The following is a 16,368-nucleotide window of genomic DNA, read 5'->3' as shown; positions in this document are numbered from 1 at the left end:
TGTTTTGTTTTCTCTTCAGATACATGTAGCTCATAGTTTTTGTTCATTGTGGGTATTTATTTCTTCTGTTTTTTCTTTTCTGAGAGATTATTCTTATTTGAAGTTCTTTGGTTACACTTTATGTATTTTAGGGAAAGGCAGAATTTGTCTTCTGGTGGGGAATTTGGCAAGTCTTAAGACTCTTATGACTTCACATTATGCTATCTTGCAGGAAATTAATTTTTTTATTGTAAAATTTATCTTTTTAATTACATAGCCACTTTATATGTGAAGTCATCTATTCAAGCCAAAATGTGATCTTAAGTTCTCTTGAATTTTAAAATCATCGAATATTAGAGTTGGAAGAGACCTCAGAGGCTGTCTAATTCAACCCATACCTGAGCAAGCATATCATCTAAACATAGGAGTTAAACATACAGCTTACCAGCTGCATGCAGCCCATAATATTCCCTAATGTAGCCAAACCAGATTAAAATATAATTGGGAAATATTTAACTAAACAAATAAAGACACAACAAAACAGATAATGCCAATATTTGGTTTTTTGGTTTTCTAACTCAGTATGTGCCCTTGGTTTAGTGGTTCCCACTTCAGTTTGTTTGACACTCTTCCACAGTACTCCTGATGAATGGTCATACCTTTGTTTGAAGACTTCCAGTGACTTGGATCATATTGCTCTTCAAACAAATCTGATTGTTAGGATATTTTATCTATATTGAATCTAAATCAACCACTTTGCAACTTTAACTAGTTTTTCCTAAATCCCCACTCAAAATAAGTACAGTTCCTCTTTTATATGATAACCTCCTCTCCCTCCCCTCTCCTTTTCTTTCCTCTCTCTCTTTCCTTCTCATTCTCCCTCATTCCCCCTTCTCCCCAGATTTCTTCTCTCTGTCTTATTTTCTTTCTTTCTTTTTCCTCCTTCCCTCGAATTCTTTTTCCCTCCTTCTCTTCCTTTTTTGTTTCCTTCCTTCCCTATCAATAGTCATGCTTCTTTCCTAACTCTCTCTCTCTCACACACACACACACACACACACACACACATGCACACACACACAAATAATAAGCAGAAACAAAGCAAAACAAAACTCATAACAAAAATAGTAAGACAGAATAAATAAATTCCTGCATTGACCATGGCCAAAAATATGTCTGCTTCTGCACCTTGTGTCTGTCACTTCTCTGTCAGGAGATGGGTAGCATGCTTTATCATCGGTAGTCTGGAATTAATGAGTTGTCATTTCATTGAACACAATTTTTAAGTCTTTCAAAGTTTTTTTATTTTACTATATTATTGTAAAAATTGTTTTCATGATTTTGTTCACTTCATTTGATATCAGTTTGCTGCATGTCTTCCTATGCTTCTCTGTTAAACAATCCCTTTCATCATTTCTTATAGCACAATAATATTCTATTACATTCATATACAACAACTTGTTCAGCACTTTACTATTTGATAAGCTCTCTCTTAGTTTCCTTTTTTTTTTGCTAGAATAAAAAGAACTGTTATAAACATTCTTTTCTTTTCTTTTTTCTTTGATCTCTTTGTAAGAGAGACCTAGTAGTAGTATTGCTATCCACCATCAAACAGTATATACAATCTACTTATTTTTTAGACAGAGTTCCAAATTGTTTTCTAGAATGTTTGGAGTCCCAGGAGTGTGGAACCTGTGGCCCTCTAGGTCCTCACATGCGGCCCTTTGACTGAATCCAGACTTCACAGAACAAATCCCCTTAATAAAAGGATTTGTTCTGTAAAACTTAGACTCCATCAAAAGGCTGCACCCAAGAATCTAGAAAGCCGCATGTGGCCTCAAGGCCGCAGGTTCCCCACCCCTGACCAATTCAAATCTCCACCAAAGAGTGTATTTGTGTGACTTTTTTCTCAAGATCTTTTTAGATCCTGACTCTGTTGTATTGTATGCCATCCATGTCCCTGAGAACAATTGTAAACAGCACAGTTGATCAAGGACAGATTCTTGGAGTGCTTCACAAATTTCCCTCCAAGTAGTTATCAATCCTTTAATGACTACTTTTTGGGTATGCAAACATGCAAACAATTCTAAATCCCCTTAATCTGTATAGTTCTCTGTCTTCTTCCCTTCTTATCTACCAGGATAACGTCAGAGACTTTGTCACCTACTTTGCTGAAACCTGGGTATAATTAGCATTTCATTGATTTAACAACTAATTGTCCAAAAAAAGGAAATTAGGTGTGGCATGATTTGTTCCTGATAAGCCTTGCTGGTTTACTAAGTGGCATTTCCCTTTTAAAATCTTCACAAACCATCCTGTAGTTAATAATTCACATTTATAAGGCAGTTGAATGTTTATAAAACACTTTCATTTCGTAATAAACATATTATAGAATTTTGCCAGGAATAAAGGTCAAGTTTTTTGGACTAGAGTTTTCAGTATCTACTTTCTTTGCTTTTTTGGAAATTGGGATAATTGCCCTTTCCCAATCCTTTAATACCTTATTCATTCTACATGATGTTTCAAAGATCACTAAATCTTTGAAAAATTTTTTTAAAAATTATGGCTTAAAATCATATCTGCTACTTTTTCAGTACCTTGGGGTTGATCCCAGTGTAGTAAGTGCTATAGGAATGTTTGCTGTTGTTACCTTTCTCTTTTCATATTCCCCCTCCACTAGCTACTTTGACCCCCACATCCATTAAAATGACCCTGTATCCCAATTACATGGAGAGCAAGTATTTAAAAAAAAAAACTCCATCATACAAACACAGCAATTTGGAATATTGCATTTTATTAATATTTTAACATTGTGTATAGTTACAGTATCTGAGGAGCATACCAAAGAATGGTTTCTTTGTTAAATTGATAGACTTGTGAATTTGTTGAATGCACATTTGTAAGCTGGCAACCAATACACAAAAGCCAATGTTATAATGTTATTTATTAACACAAGTTTCTGCCTATATATTCATCTAAGCTGTATTGATATAATTGAAAACATTCTCAGTAAGCTTATAATGAGCCCAAGTTGACTGAGGAAGACAGGAATACAGTTTATAGTAATATGTACAAATTAAGGAAACAAATACCTCTTGGAATAAAATTACACAGGTACCAATTGAAATGTGATTGGTAAGGTACTAATATAGCTCACTGTTTTATTATTCAGGATAATGAGGAAAAATACAGGCATATATTCAGGACCCTTAATGCTTGATAACACATAGATTATGTATTAGAAAAGGCAAATTAGGTCAGTTTCTATAGATTATTAAAAATGTTTACCAGTGTACCTTCCAAATATCTGTTTCATTTTTAGAGTTTGTTGCCTGCAACCAGATTGTACACCGAATGGAGAGGCGTGAAATAACTTATGACATGGGCCAGGCGGAGTAGAATTACTGACTCAGTTTATTCATCTGTGAGGGCACAGAATATATAGGGAAGATCTAGCCTAATTTCAAAGAGTCCTCCCCATGAGATACTCCCCAGAACATCTGCTGAGGATGTAACAATCATGAATTTCCTCCTTATCAGGGTTCCTAGATTGGGCTGTAGATTCCAAGGTTTTCCCAGGCGCCTAGGCGCCACCTGCATAGAGGAGTAAATATGTAAACCTAAGGTTCAAAGAGAGAGAAGGGATGTCTCAGAGACCTCTTTATCAGGAAGGAATTTGGGGAGCCGTACCACTTAATCCCTGAGTCCTTTGGGGTGAAAGCCTGAGCAGAGGTCAAACTCTGCCTTGGATCTTAAACCCTTATCAGACTCTTAAGATCGGCCCTCAACAAGAGTTCAGTGCTAGTTCAGTACTACTTTTAGAAGTAGAGTTAGTTGTGTCATAGTGCTGCTTAAAATTTATTAGCAACATTGTAGAAGTGATGAAGATATCAGTAATTGATTAGAGCTCCATTGTTTTTAGCACTTTTTAACTGTTTTGTTATTTATTGCTTTTTTTTTCTTTTCAAGCAAGTAGTGTCCCTGCTAACATGTATCAACAGGGTTATAACACATAAAAATTGAGAATTACTCTTTTAGCTCTATCAGCTTCTGGTTAGGCCTTTATTGGAGTTTGGTTATCCACATTTACTAGGAGGATTGACAAATTGGGTAGAGTCCTAGAAGCAATAGAAAACATGCATAGAGTGATATCATAAGTAAATTAGGGAAGTGTGGAAGAAATTACATGTCAGAGCTATAGACAGGGGGAGAATTAATAACTAAACAAAAGGTAGGGAAGTTCATGGGAGGTAAAATGGATGACTTTACATAAAATTTAAAAGTTTTTCCAAACAGACCATACAGTTAAAATTAGAAGAAAAGCAGGAAACTAGGTGGAAATTTTGCAGTAAGTTTCTCTGATAAAAGGTCTTATTTCTCAAATATGTAGAGAACGGAGCCAATTTTATAAAAATAAGAGCCATTCCCCAATTGACAAATAGTCAAAGGATATGAATAGGCAGTTTTAAGAGGAAGAAATCAAAGCTATCAGTAGGCATATGGAAAAATGCTCTAAATCACAAATATTTAGAGAAATTGAGGTAACTTCTCACACCTGTCAGAATGACTGACAGGACAGAAAAACAAAACAATAAATGCTAGAGGGGATGCGGGAAAATAGATACACTAATGCATTGTTATTGGAGCTGTGAAGACATCTAGTATTCTGGAGAACAATTTGGAACTACACCCAAAGGGCTCTAAAACTGTGTATACCTTTTGATCTAGCAATGCCACTACTAGGTCTATATCCCAAAAAGATCAAAGGAAAAGAAAAAGGATCTGTTTGCATAAAAAATTTGTAAAAGGTCTTTTTATGATGGCAAAGAATTGGAAACTGAGGAGATGCCTGTCAACTGGGGAATGGCCGAACAAGTTGCAATATATGAATGTGATGGAATACTATTGTGGTATAAGAAAAGATGAAGGGGATGGTTTCAGAAAAATTCTTTTTTCATTACTGGCTCAGTACTCTAAGAAGGGTTTCTTAACTTTTTCTTCTGAGACACTCATGGACCTCTTTTGCAGTCTTGTGAAGCCTGTGAACCCATTCCCAGAATAATGATTTGTTACCTACACTCGTAATTACAGGAGTCCTGAATTTCAGTTAGAGTTTAGTGAAAATAAAGGTTTATTTTTTTTCTCATTGAAGTTCATGGACCCTAAAAAAAATCTAGGGTCAATGGACTCTGTAGGTTAAAAGCCCCTGCTCTATGAAGAACTGAAGGAGCTCCATAGGACTTCTTTAAAATGTAATGCCTATAACCTCTCACAAGGCTGATCTGGAGCTTGTAATGCTTGGGGGGGCTCTTTACAACTGTAACTGATTAGTCAAGTGGGATAGAATCATGGTCTGTGTTAAGAACCTATTTGACATCGTTGCTTCCCTCGTTTATAGAACTATATGAAGAGGCCCCAACCCAACAAGGAGAAATGACTTACTTGGCCAGGCAATCATCTTCCTACAAAAGCCAAGTGGATGGTATCTGTGCGTGAACACAGAGTAATTCCAAGGCTATTTTTTTATAGGCTGCAAAACTCATTCCTTATCATCATATTACTTAGTAGCTAGGATACTGACAGTGAAGACCAGTAGCCTGAGGTCAGATTTGGAGATATAAAATCCATATCAGGGGCTATAAATGCTCTCTAAGATCCCTTCTAGCTTCCAAGTGCTGGTACACACCCCAGCCTTGACCATTCACCTTTGAAGCCTGACCATACCTTTCAAACTTCAAATCCATTCTCCAGTTTGGGCTTTCAAGGAGAGAGGAGAGGCAGGAAAGTTCAAGTGAGAATGAACAGCTAGAAAGGAACTGATCTGCTTACAAATGAGAGACCTTATTGAGTTCTCTGAGTGTTTACAAAGTGCTTTTAATTAAAGAATTGAAAGCACCAAAAGAAGAGCCTGCCCATTCTACCTCTTCTATCTCAAATGCTTGTTCTCCTGCCTTAGGTTCTACTTGGTAGCTGCAGGGCTATGAAGCAGCAGTTCAAAATAGCAGATTCTGCTATTTAGAGCTTGTGTGTACATCATTATTTTCTATCTTCTTACCTTTACTGGGAGTTGGGTTAGGTAATGAAGCATTTTGGTTTGGGATTACTGCATCCCAGATTTTGTTGATAAGAATTTCCTAGGAGAATCTAATTATTTTTTTAAAAAGACTTTTTGAAGGGAGCTCTCAGAGCAAAGTATTTGAACATATATTGGAAATGTTGATACAAATAATGGATGATTACTTAAGTCAGTGAACTGTTTTATTTGTGTAAGCATGCTATATAGAGTTTGAAATAGCCTTAAATATAAGCAGCTGTTAAGCTTTTGACTTCATGTGTCTTTTCTTTTACTTGCAGAATATGAGTGATGCTATGGCAATTCTGCACAAACTACAGACAGGTCTGGATGTAAATGTGAAATTCACTGGTGTCCGAACATTTGAATATACACCTGAGTGCATTGTGTTTGATCTACTTGATATTCCATTGTACCATGGATGGTTAGTGGACCCTCAGGTAAGCAGAGGAATCTAAAATGCAATAAGAAGTTTGATAATGGGAGAAATCATCGCCAGCAAAGCATGATTGGAGAAGTCTTCATGGAGAAGTTAGCACCTAAATTGAGCTGTGAAGCAAGAAATGATTTTCAACCAGGAGAGAGTAGTAGAGGAGACATATTTATTACAGGGATGGGAAAGAGCAAGAGCAGTTCGTTTTGGTAGTAACATAGAGAACATCTATGTAACATAGAGGAAATCTAGAGGTAGTAACATAGAGGGCATCTAGAAAGGTATCTTGGAACCCAGTCACAAAAGGCTTTGAATGGCGGTTTAAGGAGCTTATACTTTATTAGGCAGACAGTGGGGATATAAGGGGATGTTGAGCTAGAGCAATTATGTGTGCAATATGTTAACAAGAGTGTATGGTCAGCAGTAAGAGTAGATGACCTCTGAGGACTCTGAGCTCTGAGATACTCTGATTCTCTCAAAAATATATTGGAGGGGGGAAAAAATCTGATGTTAGGGTACTATTAAAATAGTCCTAGTGAAAGGTGATGAGGCCATCAATTTGAGGGACAAGATTTTTAGAGCAATGATGGTACAGTATGTAAACGTTGATAGATTTGCCTTGAATTATACAGACACTTCTGTATAATCTGTAATACTACCGATAAAACATTTTCATATGAGTAAGGGAAAGAAATTGGGTGGAACACATGTACTCTGTTATTTATAGCTTCTTATATAACCTAGTGAAAAGAAACCATATTCACTTATGTGTTTTGAACATTATAGCTGTTAAAATTTTGTTTGGAAGCTGAACATGAAATTTAAACTGGTATCTGTCAATTTAGAGGTTTTACTGATGTAATAGAGTATTTTATGGTTTCCAAATGTAGCAAATGGCTTCTATATTATAGTAATTTTACCATGCTGGATTGTTGAATTGTGAAGGCTTTTTTTCCCCAGAAACATAATTTAGTTAGAAATAAGAGAAATATAAAGCTAAACTTAGTGTTTCAGATGAATTTTCAGATTCTCTAGATACTTAGGATATGTTTAAAAGTTTCTTTAGACACTTATTAGTTAAAAGCAAGCTCTGTTTTCAGCCAATAGCTTCAATTCCATCTTTACTAAGGGAATCTAGTTAATTCAGCTTGAACTCTCTCGCCCCAATGCTTTGTTTCTCTTCCCTTCAAGAGTTAAAGCTTCCATCTGCTCTGCAGATTTCATTCCTTGCCAGTTTGAAAGATCTTACTCCTACCTAATCTTTCTTTTTCTAACATGAAACACTTAAAGAATCTTCAGTTTCTCCCACTTTACTGACTCTACCTTCATATATATGTGGCTCCCCATCTAGGAAAAAAATCTGTTAAATCTTGCTGTCCCTTCTTTTCCCTGCCTAATTTCTCCAACTAGCAGTTTCTCTTCATTAATTTCATTTCTTCACCATACTTTCTTGCTTAAACTCTATCACCTTCTATTTCCTCCATTCTCATTAAAATGGTGTATAATGGAAAGTAATCGAAGCTGGAAAGGACTTCAAATCCATGGCATATTAGAAGTAGTTGAAAGAAACTGGGAAGAGTTATTCTGGAGAAAAGAAGACCCAAGGGATAAGTGATAGTCATCTTCAAGTATTTGCTAAGCTGTTACGTGGAAAAGGAATTAAGATGATTCTCCATGCTGTTTGACATTCCAGTCATCCTTTCTCTTGGATAGTCTCATCTCTGGGTTTTTATGGTATTGCTCTTCCCTAGTTGTTCTTCTACCAGTTTGACCACTTTCTTTTCTTCTTTTCCTTCCTTCTTCCCTTCCTTTCTTTGTTTCTCAGTCAGAGTTAAGTGATTTGCCCAGGGTCACACAGCTAGTAAGTGTCTGATGCTGAATTTGAACTCAAGTCCTCATGACTGCAGAGCCAGTGTTCTATCCACTGCGCCACCTACCTGCCCCTCACCACTTTTCAGTCTGCTTTGCTTTATCTTCCTCCAGGTTATACACTAATCGTGGGTGTCCCTCAAGGGTCTATCCAAGCAACTCCTCTTCTTCCTCTGTACTATCTTGCTTGATCTCATCTACTCCCATGGGTTCAATTATCATCTTTATGCACTAGAATTCCACATTTTGGACATCTTAAACTGAATGTTCCACCTGCATCTCAAATTTAAAATGCTGTAAACAAAACTCATTATCTTTCCCTCCAAATCCTCTACTTTCTCAGCAACTTTCCTATTATTGTCTAGAGCACCACCATTTTCTTGGTCACTCATGCTCACAATTTCAGTGTCCTTGACACTTTAGTCACATTCACTCCACATATCCAGTCTATTGCTACATTTTGTTATTTCTACCTTCACATTTTATTTATAGTCTTTTCATTCACACAGCGGGCCACTTCACCTCTTGCCTAGACTGTTACAATAGCCTTTTGTTATGTCTCCCTGCCTTTGTTCATGTGCATCTCAGACTCAGCAGGTCCAAAACAGAACTCATTTTTCCCCCACACTCTATGCTGTTTCTAACTTTCCTGTTCTCCCAGTCACCTGGCTCACAACTTCATTGTCATCCTCAAATTCATTCTACATATTCTGTCTGTTGTCAAGTCTTGTCATTTCTAAATTCACAACATCTTTTAAATATGTTGCCTTCTCTCTACCTTCACAACTAATACCCTGTCATAGACCCTTATCACTTCTTGCCTGGACTATTGCACTTTAAAGGTTTGTCTCTCCTAGCTCTACTCTGTCCTCCACTCAAGTGCCAAAGTCATGTCTCTAAAGCACAGATTTGACCCCTATTTACTAAGCTCCCTACCTCTAGGATTAAATATAAAATGTTGTGTTTGACTTTTAAAGCTCATACCAAACTAATCCCTTCCTACCTTTTCAGGCTTCTTATACTACTGTCCTCCATGAACTCATGACACTGTCCTCCTTGCTGTTCCTCACACACAACACTCCCCTTCCAACTCTTGTGCCTTTTCACTCTGCCATACCTGAAATGCCTGAAATGCTCTTCTTCAGCTCTACCTTCAAGACTCAGCCCAAATCCTTCCTTCTGCAATAAACATTTCCTTGTCTCTATTAATGCCGGTGCTTTCCCTCTGGATTACCTCCAATTTTTATACACACACACACACACACACACACACATATTATGTGTATACCTGTTTACACATTGTTTTCCATTAGAGTGAGGTGAATCTCTGAAATTCTGTGATTCTCTGAATTCCTAGCAGTGAAGTCACTGAGTCAAAAGGTACCAAATTTCCAGGCATTCTATCAATAAACATTTATCAAGCATCTAATGCCAAGCACTGTTGTAGGTACTAAGTTTTTATGACTTTTTATGTTTTGTCATATATACGTATAACCAGTAGAGAAAACATCAACAGCTTTTCCGCATACCTGCAGAGAATTTCCTGTTTGTAATTCGGCCATAGCCAAGTGAGTGTTATGTGCCGTCAAAATACAGAATAGCCTCTCTTCTAGAAAACAAAGTGAAGGAACACAAAGACAATCTCTCCATTCTCCAGATTATCAGCAAGAATGGAATGATCCCTTGGGGTGGTGGGGGAGGGGGGAGACAGCAACTGAAGAGCATCCATGTGAAGGCAAAGAAGAAAATGGAGTTGAAGGGGCACTGGTAAACCTTAATCTATGTCAGGAGGTTATGATTCAGGAAGAATGTGATATAGAAAAAAAGGAAGAAGGATCACTGAATACTTAAAACTGAATCATAATTTTGAGACTCTACCTAAAGAGGAGGAAGCATATGCTTTTCCTCCAGTAATAATGATATAGGTCTGTAGATACTATTAGATGAGAAGACATCTAGGAATGCTCAGAAGAAGAAATAAGTAGCTGTGTCTGGCGACCATCTCCTGAGTACTGAGTCCTAATAACAACGAAAGCATCTGTTGTCTTCCAGGCATATATAAAAGACATGACTGAGCCTCCCAAGGTACTATAAAAACAGACAACTATTACAAATTTCTGGGGATTCACATGAGCTCAGGTGATATTGCCAGAAGGAATCCAGAAAGCCTAACTAAAGACTGAAATCTTATACGAGAAATTGAAGACCTTAACCACACATTATTTAATCACTGCTGCTGATCAAAATCAAGGACTTTAGGAAAGTATTTTTGATAAATGGACAGATGTTAGGAAGATACTGTCTTTTAAAAAGTGTGTGTGTGTGTGTGTGTGTGTATTAAAGAGAAAATGGTATCTAAGAACAGTCTTTGATTTCTGGAGCATAGCATAACAGGTTCCTGGCCAGGGACAAAGTATGCCTAAGAAGATCTATTAAAAATGCATTTGTCCCAAGTCTTCAAATCAGAAGGAAAAAGGAGGTAGATAATTGCCTAACAAGTTAGATATTATAGAGGTGGGATACTTAACCTGAGGTCTATAAACAGTTTCAGAGGGAGGTCTGTGAACTTGTATGGGAAAAATATTAAATCTTTATATATTTTCACTAATCTTTAGTTTACTTTATAATCCTATATACTGTATTTTATGCCATTAAAAGCATCATTCTGAAAAGTGATGCATAGATTTTACTAGACTGCCAAAAAGGTCAGATCTGTCATGTAGGGTAGCTGCAGAATGGCAGTAGAGTCACCCAAAAATTCAAAGGAGATAGAATCCAGTAAAGAAGCAATAAATAAGACATCTGGCCTCAGATTTTCATGCACAAGTGCACTAAATATAGATAACAAATAGCATAAGGTAGCAAAATGAACCTCGTTCTAATTAGGACAGCTAAGACAAAAACAATTGAGAAACTGAAAAGAAAACTGAAAAGGTTAATATTCATTTCAACCAACAGGACATATGGAATAATGAATAATGGAAACAAAGTATAGTACTTTATAAAACTTGATTATTAAATGGTCATGTTTAGTATCTTAAATGTACAGATATAATTCATTTAAAAATTAAAGATTTTTGTCTTTAACCTCCTTTGCTAATTTAATTTGCCTTTAAATGAAAAGCCAGGGTCTATCCAAAGGGGTACTTGAACCCAGATATTCCAGACTCTGAAGCTGGTTTTTGTTCCACTTTCCCCCTCTGCCTCCACAAACCCCATTTCTTGATTATAGGACTCTAAAAGAAGTTTGTTCAGACTTTCTGATGAATAAACAAGGTTATGGTTTGAGTAGTTTAAAAATTTCCCATGAGTTTGCACATTCAGTTATTGATAATGCTGCTATAGAATAACACATTATTCTCACAGTTGCATGTTTTGCTTATATTTCCTTATCCTTATCCATGATCCTTAGATTTCATCTTATCTGCAAATTAAACCTTTGAGAGTATTTTTGTGCATAATACTTTCAATATAAAGTTGTTTGAGAGTGTTGTAGTGATGATATTTTTACAGAAATAGTAATAGACATAGCAATATGACTCCTGGATCTAAAATACTAAAATAGGACTATTCTGTATTTTCTTAATTCTAGTCCTTAATTTTTCAAATTTCTGTAGGAGACTTCTTTTAAACAAAGATGATAGCCTATCATAATAGCATTTGGAACTGTGTATTTCGTTTGATATGGTATTCATGAGGTTGTGTTTGTGTTTTTTTCTGAATAACTTAGAATTTAGAAATACTAGATTATATCATAAAAGATCTCATTGTTTTGCTTGAAGGAAATAACGTAGAAAAATGATGCTAGTAGCTAGCATCATTCAAGTTAAACTAGCTGTTGAAAGTACAAATTAAATATTTGCAGCTTCTCAGAGTAAACTATAAACAATGTTTCAGTTCTGCAAGCTTTGTTTCACTGCTAAAATTAAGCAGATTATTTTATCATTGGATTTGTCAGAATTCATTAGTGATACAAATAATGACAATATTTTAGTTTGTGGGTGGGTATGTATATGTGTGTATATACACATTTATATGTGTGGGTATTATGATTTAATACTCTGAATTCGGAAAAAAAAAAAGCCCATTTTAAATTCTTATAATAAGTGATAGTCCTTTCTTTTAACTCCTTTGTGAATTTGAAGGTTACAGATACTTTGAACTTTCTCTGTCAGTACTATGGTTGCTTGGCAAGTCAAATTATCTTTTAAAATATTTTATTGAATTAAAATTTTAAATTATTAAATTAAATTAAAAATTAATGTATTTTTAAACTTTAAAAAATTTTTTCATCATTTAAAAAAACTATTATATTTTCTCTTTCCTTTACCCTAGCTATATTTTTGTAATTGAGAATTTTTTTTTAAAGGGAAAAAATGCAGTTAGCTATGTACCCAACTATAGTTCCTTACTTCTTCAATAATGGAAGAGGGGTGAATTTTCTCATCTTTTCTTCTGCTCCTCTCTTTTTTCTTCTCCTCCCCTTTTTCCTTCTCTTTCTCCTCCTCCCCTTCCTTTTTGTTCCATTGACACAGTTCTAATCATTCTGTATATTGTTTTCCTGGTTCTGCATACATCACTCTGCCTCAGTTCATATAAATCTTCTGTGCTTCCCTTGCACTAATCATATTCATTATTTCTCATGGTGCCGTCACATTCCATTCCAATACATATGCCACAGTTTCTAAGGCCATTTTTCAGCTGATGGATATTTACTCTACTACCACAAAAAGTGTCACCATGAATATTTTGGTGTGTATAGCAATACTTTTCTTTCTATCTTTGACCTCTTTGTGCTGTTTGCGTAATATCAAGGTCTGTTTTGTTAAAGGGGATGGGCATTTGAGTCATTCCTTTAGAATAATTTCAAATTCTTTTCCAGAATGCTTGAACCAAATCATAGATCCATCAATAGTATATTATTATTATTGCCTTTCTACATTCCTTCCAATATTGATTCTTTTCCATTTTTTTGTCACATTGTCAGTTTGCTATCCATGAGGTAAAGCCTGACAAGAATTTCTCTTAATGAGTGATTTGGAACAATCTTTCGTATGATTTTTAATAGCTTGCAGTTCTTTTATGAACTATTTATTTCCTTTGGGCCATTTATCCAATAAGAAACTTATCTCAGTCAAGTGTTTATTAAAGTTATATGAGCTGGTGCAAAGAAGGTTGATGCATCCATGTACTCTGTAAGACTTTGGGCTTTTGTTCCTTAATCTTAAACTGTATTATCCAACACACACACACACACACACACACACACACACACACACACACACACACACACACATCTTCCTATTGCCAGATTTGCATTGAAATGGCTAAATATTAACTTATATGTTGACAACCTAAGGTATCAAGGTCTTTGTAGAATTTCTCCATTTCCTCATCTACTGTAACAGATGGTAGCATGTAACATGCAATTATCTTCACAGTGATGTTTTTGCTTATTTTCTTCTTGAGCCCAGAGGGTCAGGATAAGTATTCCATGACTTTATTTTCCTGGTTACCTTTGGATGAATAATGAATTAAATTATTTTACATATCTCTCCTAGGAAAACCTTTTAGCTATCATTCTATGTAGCTTTATCTTCCTTAAGTCATCTTTATCATAAGAGTATATGTATTGGTATAATTCATTTCCCTAGAAGTTTATTGGCTCTAGTTGTCGTCCAGGGATCTTATATTTAGAGGTCTGTCTTCATGCCTTTCTGTTGGCTGTCTCTCATGCCTGGATTGCATTCCTTTCTCACTTCTGGTACTTAAAATCTCATTTCCTTCAAAACTCATCTTAAGCCACCTTCTACTCGAAGACTTTCCTTATTCCCCATCGATATTAGTCCCCTAACTGCACCCCAAAAAATGACCTTGTATTTATTTTGCATATATACATATGTTGACACTTCACCCCACAATAGAATATAAGCTCCTTGAGTTCAAAGGTAGTTTCATTTTTATCTTTGTATCCTGTTGTGTCTGGCACATAGCAGATATTCAGTAAATATGAGTTGATTGGTATAGTACCAACAGTTAAATTAATCTTTATTAATCTGTGATTCTTACTATTCTCTGAGATCTCTTTATGTCAGTCTGCCACCATCACTGCAGAAAGCTAAGGGAACCACAGAGATTTGATAGATATTTTGTGTTTTTCTTTGTTTCATGGATTTCCAGGATCAGAGTTCATCTTTTAGTAAATAAACAATTATTAAGCACCTGCTAATATGTACCAGGTACTGTACTAAGTTCTGGGAATACAAATGTGAAAAAAAGAAAGACAGTCCTTGCCCTCAAAGAACTTACATTCTAATGGGAGGAAATAACACAGAAAAGGAAATTGAAAGTGTGAAGGAGGGAGGAGAAGATACCTGGCCCAGGGACATGATGGAGAAGTCCAGAGGAGTACCATGGGTAGTAAATGAAGAGGTGGCTGGCCTGGGCATCCTCCTTAAATGAAGATTCTGGAAGGGATATGCTGATGTTTGGACAGCAAACAGTCTCTCCTTAACTATAATTGAAGCCTATGTAGACTCTATAGAGCTCATACTTTACTGGCACAGCCTTCAAGAATGTAGTCTTCTCCATGCCACAATGAGTTATCAAAATATAACTAAGATGAAATATATTGATTTACTTGAGTCATGTTTTATAGGAATTGCCCCTCTCCTTGTCCCAATGCTTATTGGAAAGGGGAAAATTTTAAAGCAAATGCCTTTGATTAAGCCATGTATATTTTTTGTTTGTTTGTTTGTTTGTTTTTTAAGTGAGGCAGTTGGGGTTAAGTGACTTGCCTAGAGTCATACAGCTAGTGAATGTTATGTGTCTGAGATCGGATTTCAGCTCAAGTCCTCCTGACTCCAGGGCCAGTGCTCTATCCACTGCTCCACCTAGCTGCCCCCATGTGTATTTTCTGAAGAGTGACTTTTAGCAGTTTAAAATTTGATACAATAAAAATTAAATGCAAATGATTGATAAGTATATGAAAAATAACTAAATCACTAGTAATAAAGAGAAATAAAAATGAAAATAACTCATATTTCAGTAGATTTGTTTTTTCTAATGACAAAAGAAACAGGAAAAATTAAAGTTTCAGGGACTGATCTATTTTTTTTTTGCTAGGAAGGGAGGCACCATTAATATATTGGTGTAGTTTTCAGTTATTTCAATTCAGGAAAAGTTTGCAATTATTGAGGGAAAAAGTCATTAAACTATTCATGCCCTTTGGCCCAGCAATCCTGCTACTGACTTTATATTCCCACGGAGGTCAGTGACAGAAAGGGGTGGCGAGGTTTCACATACAACAATATTTTTAGCCACATTCTTTGTGTTAGCAAAAACAAAAGAACTTGAAACAAAATCATTGGGAACAAGGTACCTGTTGACTGGAGGTTGACTGAACAGGTTGGAACATATAAATGTAATGGAATATTATTGTATCATAAAAAAGCTGAATATGAAGAATTCAGAAAAATATGGCAAGATCTATATGAGGTGATGCTAAGTGAAATAAGCAGATCAGGAGAATAATATGCACAATGACAGCAGTCATTGAATGAAAAGAACTAACCGTGGACAATTGCTGATGAAACATGCTTCCCTCACAGTCGATCAGATTTGCTTAACAGTTTTTGTTGTTGCAAGTACAAGTTAAATTCCTGGGGAACTGAGGAGGGGAAGAGAAGAGATCTTATTTGGAAATTACTAATATAGTTAAGAAAGAATCACTTTAAAAATTTTAAAACTATCATGCTTGTTTACTTTAGCTTGGCAAATAACTATGTATTTATGTGCTAGCATATATAGCAACCCAACAGTCTTTGCCCTCAAGCTTACTTTTTACTATAGTAATTCAAGATTACCTGGTTAAATAAATTCAAAATAATTTGATGAATGAGAGACCACTATAAACTAGGAGATTCAGGAAGGTTTGGAAAAGTAATCAGTATCTCAGCTGAGCCTTGAAAGAAACCTAAGGATTCGAGGAAGCAGAAGTAAGGAGGGAGCCTGTTCA

At 35.7% G+C, this 16,368-nt stretch overlaps 1 protein-coding gene across 3 annotated transcripts in view; it reads left to right on the top strand.

The window, feature by feature from the left end:
• Window positions 1–16,368, top strand: part of MINDY2 (MINDY lysine 48 deubiquitinase 2) — a 118,712-nt gene that overhangs the window by 41,665 nt on the left and 60,679 nt on the right. For all 3 annotated transcript variants that reach the window (XM_020981854.2, XM_020981846.2, XM_020981837.2), the window contains exon 4: window positions 6,331–6,489. In XM_020981854.2, the coding sequence (XP_020837513.1) occupies window positions 6,331–6,489 (159 nt within the window). The remainder of the gene's footprint in view (window positions 1–6,330; window positions 6,490–16,368) is intronic.

Source organism: Phascolarctos cinereus, unplaced genomic scaffold, assembly GCF_003287225.1.
Source record: "Phascolarctos cinereus isolate Bilbo 61053 unplaced genomic scaffold, phaCin_HiC Scaffold_3;HRSCAF=262, whole genome shotgun sequence".
NCBI lineage: Eukaryota > Metazoa > Chordata > Mammalia > Diprotodontia > Phascolarctidae > Phascolarctos > Phascolarctos cinereus.
This window is presented reverse-complemented; position numbering and strand designations above follow the sequence as displayed.